The 9014-nt window shown below is 30.1% G+C and overlaps 1 protein-coding gene across 1 annotated transcript; it reads left to right on the top strand.

Moving 5' to 3' along the window:
• Positions 1-1873: 1873 nt before the first annotated feature.
• Positions 1874-8168, top strand: rpl36 (ribosomal protein L36). The gene is made up of 4 exons (XM_073844361.1): positions 1874-1936; positions 2349-2443; positions 6582-6716; positions 8038-8168. The coding sequence occupies exons 2-4, from the start codon at positions 2351-2353 to the stop codon at positions 8125-8127; spliced, it is 318 nt and encodes a 105-aa protein (XP_073700462.1). The 5' UTR covers positions 1874-1936; positions 2349-2350; the 3' UTR covers positions 8128-8168.
• The last annotated feature ends 846 nt before the right edge of the window (positions 8169-9014 follow it).

Below are 9014 nucleotides of genomic sequence, written 5' to 3'. Positions count from 1 at the left end.
TAGACATTACTGTAAATAAACTTATTTTTCATTATTATTATATTATTGTTATTGCTTATATTTTCAAAGAGCCTTAGCGCCTTTCACTTTTGTTTTGTTGTGTGCTTTCTTTCTTTTTTGTTTTCTGTGATTTTTACATTTGTGTGAGTTTATAGTTAATGAACAATAAAGTGGACTTTTTTATATTAATTATATTATATTGTATTATAGGTTTTTCATTTTTTCCATTGTATTTTTTCATTTGGTTTTTCAGGTCTTCCATATTTTCACTTTTTACATTTTGGTTGTGGCTCATATCATGTTTGTTTGTTTATTTATTTTAATTTTAAAACAAACTAAACAAAACTGCACAGCAAATAGATTTGGTAAGACACTGAAAGACGTTTTAAAAAATCGAAATAAATCGAATAAAAGTCATTTTATTATTATTTTATGGCAATAATGTTTGGAAATTTACAACAAAATAATATAAATATAACAAATATACTAATACAAATTAAAATGTAAAAAGTATACATTTCCAAACATAGGCTATATATGATAGATTCTTATTTATTTGTTTATTTGTTTTAACTATAAAACAAACTGCATAAAAACAGCAGAGGAAATAGACTTGTAAAGCACTAAAAGACATTTTAAAATCTAAATAAATTGAATAACAGTCTTTTTATTGTTATTTTACGGATTGCATCGCCAATAAAACATGGAAATATACAACTAAATAAAATAAATCGAACAAATACATAATACAAATTAAAATAAAAATTTAAAAAGTATACATTTCCAAATATGTGGCATATTCTTCTTTTTTTATTTTTTTTATTTTTTATTTTTTTTAATTGTACAAAAACAGCAAAGGAAATAGATTTTGTAAGGCACTGAAAGATATATAAATAAATCTAATAAAAGTCTTTTTTATTATTATTTTACAAATTGTATTGCCAATAATATTTGGAAATATACAACTAAATAATATAAATATAACAAATATATTAATTCAAAAGTATACATTTCCAAACATGTGACATATTCTTATTTATGTATTTATTTATTTATTTTAATTTTTAAACAAATTGCACAAAAACAGCAAAGAGAATAGTAAGTCTCTGAAAGATGTTTAAAAATCTAAATAAATCTAATAAAAATATTATTATTATTATTTTAATAAATTGTATTGCTAATAATATTTGGAAATGTACAACAAAATAATATAAATATAACAAATATGCTAATAAAAATTACAATGTTAAAAAGTATACATTTATTAAAATAAATAAATAAAAATATGTCACGGGTTTTAAAGTGCCTTACCGAATATATATCCTTTGTTGTTTGACTTATTTTTATTTATTTATTTTTATTTTAAAAAATGCACAAAAACAGCAAAGGAAATATATTCGGTAAGGCACTTTAAAACATGTGACATATTTTTATTTATTTATTTATTTTAATAAAAAAAACGCACAAAAACAGAATAGGGAAAGGATTCGGTAAGGCACTTTAAAAATGACTTTTAAAAATGTAAATAAATATAAAAGTTCTTTACTGTTATTTTATGAATCGTATTGCCCATAATATTTAGAAATATACCACCAAATAATACAAATCTAACAAATAAATAATACAAATTAAAATACAAATAAAGTTCCCAAACATATTTATTCTCTTTTATCTCGAGGAAGAATGTAGTACGAAAGTAAAACGTGATTTGATTGTCATATTGATCTTACGCAATCTAAATTATTTCTAAATAATACCTTTACTATTATCTCTCAACACATCAAACTACTTGTTATTTTATAAAAACAAATCTTAATAAAATCTAGGCGGCGCTACTTTTTTTTCCCGCGAACTCTTTCCCTTGCTGTCGCGTGTGAAAGCACAGCTTCCGCCTTGCAGCGGTCCTTCCGGTTTGGACGCCATTAGCAAAGCGCAGGTATGAATCGCCGGAGAACCATAAGCGATAAAATCGCATTTATATCTAAACCATCGTGTCTCAAACCATCACGAATGTGTTCAATATTGCAATAATAAACTATATAAAGTGATTTCCAGCGGGTATTGCGAGCGATTCTCCAAATATTTGTGCGTTTTTGAGGCTTTCACTTCGAGTGGATGCGAAATAGCGCTCAGATGTGATTCTCAACAGCTCTTTATAAATAAAAGACAATTCATAAGTTTCAAGAGCAAAACGTGTATAAAATGTTAACTTTATTCGCTCGAATGATGACAATGTTATATAATGACTTATATTCCGCGCTGATGTCTACGTTTCAGCACATATGACAGTGTTTTCATGCTTTAGCTGTTTAAGGATGAACATTTCAAGCTCATTTGTCTCTCCACAGAGATGGCCATCAGGTATCCTTTGGCAGTTGGCCTTAATAAAGGCCATCCAGTGACCAAAAACGTTACAAAGCCCAAACATGGCCGCAGGCGAGGAGTAAGTACACATTTATCACTCTTATTAATAGTTAAAATCAACTTAAGCTTTGTATTCAACACAATTTTGCAGATTGGTCTGACATTTAACTAGTGTTGGTGTATTTATGTTCTCTAATCAAAGCAGAGATCCCTAAACTTACAAGGTTATCACACGCTTCCTTACTATTTGTCTTGTTTTCCAATAAATGAAGAAACTTGTGATGCGAAATGAAGTGAGTTTATGCTTCAAACTAGAGCAAATGTCTGTCATTGAGGTGTAAACACTTGTTTTGGCTTGGCATGAGGTTTTCACAGCCCACTGATGGATATTTGCTCTTGGTTTAATCATAAGTTCACTTGAAGTCTGATAAATGAATCTAAATTGTGGTTTTGCTGCAAATAAGTATGTCTTTAGACATTTGCATTGGAAAATGAGACACAAATATTGAGAGAGGTCTTCAAATCTTAAAGTTTTGTAAAATGTATTGGAAATCTATTGAAAGTTGTGCTTTCTAAATAAGGGTACTTTTTTTTCATTGAGATCTGAAGGTGCAAAAAAATCTAAATATTAATAGTCTAATAGTCTAAGTATTAATAGTAAATCTAAATTATAAATATTGAGAAAATCACCTTTAAAGTTGTTCAGATGAAGTTCTTGGCAATGCATATTACTAATCAAATTAAGTTTTGATATATTTACGGTAGGAACTTCACAAAATATGTTCACGGAACATGATCTTTACTTAATATCCTAATGATTTTGGGCATAAAAATTCACCATTTTGACCCATACAGTGTGTTTTTGGATATTGCAACCAATGTACCTGTGCTACTTATGACTGGTTTTGTGCTCCAGGGTCACATTTCTTCGTTTAATCATAAAATAACATAATTTTGGCTTTTATATCAGACTTTTTATGTGGATTTGCTACAAATAAATGCATCTTTAGACATTTGCTCTGGAAAATGAGACAAATATTGAGGGAAGACTACAAATCTTTCATAACATTTAGTCAAATGTAATAGAAATCTATTAAAAGTTGCGTTTTCCAAATCTAACATGCACAAAACCAGTTATAAGGGTACTTTTTTTTTTTTTATTATTAAAATCACCTTTAAAGTTGTTCAGATGAAGTTCATGGCAATGCATATTACTAATCAAATTAAGTTTTGATATATTTACAGTAGGAACTTCACAAAATATGTTCATGGAACATGATCTTTATTTAATATCCTAATGATTTATGGCATAAAAAAAAGATAATTTTGACCCATACAATGTATTTTTGGATATTGCAACCAATGTACCCGTGCTACTTAAGACTGGTTTTGTGCTCCAGGGTCACTTTTATTCAAATAATCATAAAATAACTTAATTTTGGCTTCTTTATCAGACTTTAAATGCTATAGATAAGTGCATCTTTAGACATTTGCACTGGAAAATGAGACAACTTTGAGGGAAGACTTCAAATCTTTCATAAAATTTAGTAAAATGTAATAGAAATCTATTAAAAGTTGCGTTTTTCAAATCTAACATGCACAAAACCAGTCATAAGGGTACAATTTTATTTATTTAATTTTTTAATTGACATCTGAGAGTGCAAAAAAAATCGAAATAATTGAGAAAATCGCTTTTAAAGTTGTTCAGATGAAGTTCTTGGCAATGCATATTACTAATCAAATTAAGTTTTGATATATTTACGGTAGGAACTTCACAAAATATGTTCACGGAACATGATCTTCACTTGATATCCTAATGATTTATGGCATTAAAAAACGATAATTTTGACCCATACAGTGTGTTTTTGGATATTGCAACCAATGTACCCGTGCTACTTAAGACTGGTTTTGTGCTCCAGGGTCACTTTTATTCAAATAATCATAAAATAACTTACTTTTGGCTTATTTATCAGACTTTAAATGTGGATAAATGCATCTTTAGACATTTGCACTGGAAAATGAGACACAACTTTGAGGGAAGACTTCAAATCTTTCATAAAGTTTTGTAAAATGGAAAGTTATTGAATGTTGTTTTCTAAATTGAACATGCACTAAACCATTCATAAGGGTACATTTTTCAACATTGAGATCTGAGGGTGCAAAAAACATCGAAATATTGAGAAAATCGCCTTTAAAGTTGTTCAAATGAAGTTCTTGGCAATGCATATTACTAATCAAATTAAGTTTTGATATATTTACGGTAGGAACTTCACAAAATATGTTCACGGAACATGATCTTTACTTAATATCCTAATGATTTTGGGCATAAAAATTCACCATTTTGACCCATTCAGTGTGTTTTTGGATATTGCAACCAATATACCCGTGCTACTTATGACTGGTTTTGTGCTCCAGGGTCACATTTCTTCGTTTAATCATAGAATAACACAATTTTGGCTTTTTTTTTATCAGACTTTTTATGTGGATTTGCTGCAAATAAATGCATCTTTAGACATTTGCACTGGAAAATGAGACAAATATTGAGGGAAGACAACAAATCTTTCATAACATTTTGTAAAATGTAATAGAAATCTATTAAAAGTTGCGTTTTCCAAATCTAACATGCACAAAACCAGTTATAAGGGTACTTTTTTTTTTTTAATTATTAAAATCACCTTTAAAGTTGTTCAGATGAAGTTCATGGCAATGCATATTACTAATCAAATTAAGTTTTGATATATTTACAGTAGGAACTTCACAAAATATGTTCATGGAACATGATCTTTATTTAATATCCTAATGATTTATGGCATAAAAAAAAGATAATTTTGACCCATACAATGTATTTTTGGATATTGCAACCAATGTACCTGTGCTACTTAAGACTGGTTTTGTGCTCCAGGGTCACTTTTATTCAAATAATCATAAAATAACTTAATTTTGGCTTCTTTATCAGACTTTAAATGCTCTAGATAAGTGCATCTTTAGACATTTGCACTGGAAAATGAGACACAACTTTGAGGGAAGACTTCAAATCTTTCATAAAATTTTGTAAAATGTAATAGAAATCTATTAAAAGTTGTGTTTTTTCAAATCTAACATGCACAAAACCAGTCATAAGGGTACAATTTTATTTATTTATTTTTTTAATTGACATCTGAGAGTGCAAAAAAAAATCTAAATAATTGAGAAAATCGCTTTTAAAGTTGTTCAGATGAAGTTCTTGGCAATGCATTTTACTAATCAAATTAAGTTTTGATATATTTACAGTAGGAACTTCACAAAATATCTTCATGGAACATGATCTTTACTTAATTTCCTAATGATTTTTGGCATAAAAGAAAAATTGATAATTTTGACCCATGCTATTTCTACAAATATACCCGTGCTACTTAAGACTGGTTTTGTGCTCCAGGGTCACATTTGTTGTTTGTTTAATCCAAAAAAATAATAATTTTGGCTTATTTATCATACTTTTTATGTAGATTTGCTCCAAATAAATGCGTCTTTAGACATTTTGTCCTGGAAAATCATAAGGTTTTTTGTAAAATGAATTAAAAGGTAATGGACATCTATTAGAAGTTGTGGTTTCCAAATGTAAAGTGCTGCTAATACAAGTCTATACTGCCCTCCAAAGGCAAAGCACAGTAACTACACATTTGGTCAACATTGAGTTAAGGCTTAAAATGGACTTTGTGACAACCGTTTTGTCTTGTGGCAAAGTCTCCTGGTTCAGTTTTGTCCCGTTTCAGAGAAACGAGAGCGTCAACATGTTTGACTAGCTGGCGTAAAAACTTTACAGCCGTTTTTCTGAGTTTCAGTGTTGGCGTAGTTACTGCACTTTGCCTTTGGAGGGCAGTATATTATGTTCATTTCCATTTTTTTTCCCTTAAGTATTCTCTTTGCTCTCTTCAAAATGTCTTAAATTTATCATAATCATAAAATTTAAATACGTCATGCGCTGTCATGTGACCCTGAACCACAAAACCAGTCATAAGTGTCCATTTCTTTTTGAAATTGATATGTATACATCTGAAAGCTGAATAAGCTTTCCATTGATGTATGGTTTGTTATGATAGGACAATATTTGGCCGAGATGCAAAAAAGGGTGCAAAAAATGGCTTAATATCCTGATTTTTGCCATTAAAGAATGAATAGTTTTGTGCACATCATTGGATTTTGTTCGTGTTTAACGTGGAGTCGTTCTTGCATTTCAGCGTCTGACCAAACACACCAAGTTTGTGCGTGACATGATCCGTGAGGTGTGCGGTTTCGCTCCCTACGAGAGGCGCGCTATGGAGTTGCTGAAGGTGTCCAAGGACAAACGTGCTCTTAAGTTCATCAAGAAAAGGGTACGTGTTTTCATAAACATACACTGACACTTAAAAATTTGGGATCTGTTCTGTTTCCAACACTGATAAAAAAAATCAGGATATTAGAATGATATCTGAAGGATCATGTGACACCGAAGACTGGAGTAATGCTGAAAATTCAGCTTTGTATCACAGGAATAAATGACATTTTAAAGTATATTAAAATAGAAAAACGCTATTTTAAGCTGCAGTAATATTTCACAGTTTTCTGTATTTTTAAGCAAATAAACGCAGTCTTGATGAGCAGAAAAGTCTCCTTTAAAAAGCATTAACAATCTGGAATCTGGATGGTGGAAAATACCAAGAAAAGTTAAAAAATGATGCTTTGAAAAAGAACAAAAACATTTGGAATGACCGTAAAATTGGAATGTTCTGCTATTTTGTTAAACAATTTGTGCAAAAGCTAATGGGATTTCATATTTAAAAATAGATTAAATATAATTATATAATTATAATTTGAATTTAAATATTGTAGGTTTTAATAATTGTGATTTTTCAAATATGTCTGTATAGTTTATTTTATTTTGGCATGTAAAGTCTGCATTTATTTCATTCAAAATACAGCAAAAAAACAGTCAAATGTTGAAATATTTTTACTATTTAACATAACAGCTTTCTATTTGACTGTATTTTAAAATCTAATGCATTCCTGTGAATTTTCAGCATCGTTGCTCCAGTCTTCAGTGTCACATGATCCTTCAGAAATTGTTCTCATATTCTGATTTGCTGTTCAAGAAACGTTTATTATCAATATTTAAAACAGTGGAGTAATTTTTTTTCAGTGTCTTTTGACGAATGGAACGATCCAAAGTTCAGCATCTTATCTGAAATGAACATCTTTTGTAACATTATACACTATTTGCAATCAATATAAAGAAGAAAATTTAGAAATGAATACTTCTGTTTAGCGAGGACGCTTCAGATTGGTCAAAAGTGACGATAAAGACATTTATAATGCTACACAACATTTCTATTTCAGATAAACGCTGTTCTTCTGAACTTGCTAGTCATCAAAGAAACCTGAATAAATTCTACTTGTCTGTTTTCAACGTAATACATTTTTAAAGCAGCAAATCAGCATATTAGAATAATTTCTGAAGCATCATGTGACACTGAAGACTTAAATTCATGCTATAAGTTCAGCTTTGATATCGAAGAAATAAATTGCTTTTAAAAATCTAAGTGTTTGAAAACTTTTGAGCGGTAGTGAGTGTTTAACTTTTACATTTTTTTTATAATTAGATCAGATTTATGTCTGATCTTATTGCGTTTTCTCATTGTGTACTGTGTTTGTGTGCAGGTGGGAACTCACATCCGCGCCAAGAGAAAGAGAGAAGAGCTCAGCAACATTCTGGCCGCGATGAGGAAAGCTGCTGCCAAGAAGGAGTAGCTTGCAATATGACAAATAAATTTGTATGTGTAAAAACAAAAGATTGTGACTCCTGTGCTTTATTGGAACTTGAGTAGCTGATGTCTGTTGAAGGATCTAAAGGTGTTTTACCAGTTGGTTGAGTAAATGTTTGTTTTTATGTCTGACGCAGCGGTTCACTGTCATCTTCCATGGAAAACTGGTATATACTTCTAATTGAAGTAATGGTAATAAACTGAATTCAGAATAAATGTTTGCACTCTGTTGTCGTATAGCTTATGAAAAGTAGTTTGAAATGGATATCTGATTTGATTAATAACCCAATGATCTATAATTAATTTAAAGAATAAAAACAATGTCATTGGGAATACTATGCAACATTTTTTTTAATCCAAATATCTTGCGAGTTTGATTCACATCTTAAATTGGAATTTGAAGGTATTACACAATTAGAAAAAAAAAACAATTGTGTTAAAGTTGCGTCAATGTTATTTAATTCTGTGCCTTAGAATGTGAGAAAAAAAGATTTGTGGTGAAAAAAGGTAGGAAAACTTCAACGCCCATAAATGAATCAAATGGTGTGAGAACTGCACAGAATGTCCTGATGTAATTCAAATGATTCGCGAGTCGCAAAGAACCTCCCGAAATGAATCAAATGATTCGCGAATCGCACAGAACCTCCTGAAATGAATCAAATGATTCGCGAATCGCAAAGAACGTCCCGAAATGAATCAAATGATTCGCGAATCGCAAAGAACGTCCCGAAATGAATCAAATGATTCGCGAATCGCAAAGAACGTCCCGAAATGAATCAAATGATTCGCGAATCACACAGAACCTCCCGAAATGAATCAAATGATTCGCGAATCACACAGAACCTCCCGAAATTAATCAAATGATTCGCGAAT

Source organism: Garra rufa, chromosome 7 (genome assembly GCF_049309525.1).
Source record: "Garra rufa chromosome 7, GarRuf1.0, whole genome shotgun sequence".
NCBI classification, from domain to species: domain Eukaryota; kingdom Metazoa; phylum Chordata; class Actinopteri; order Cypriniformes; family Cyprinidae; genus Garra; species Garra rufa.
This window is presented reverse-complemented; position numbering and strand designations above follow the sequence as displayed.

Coding starts and splice junctions, on each gene's coding strand:
- rpl36 (XM_073844361.1), top strand. CDS start 2,351: ATGGCCATCAGGTATCCTTTGGCAGTTGGCCTTAATAAAGGCCATCCA. Junction 2,444..6,581: donor AACATGGCCGCAGGCGAGGA/GTAAGTACACAT, acceptor CTTGCATTTCAG/CGTCTGACCAAACACACCAA. Junction 6,717..8,037: donor TTAAGTTCATCAAGAAAAGG/GTACGTGTTTTC, acceptor GTTTGTGTGCAG/GTGGGAACTCACATCCGCGC.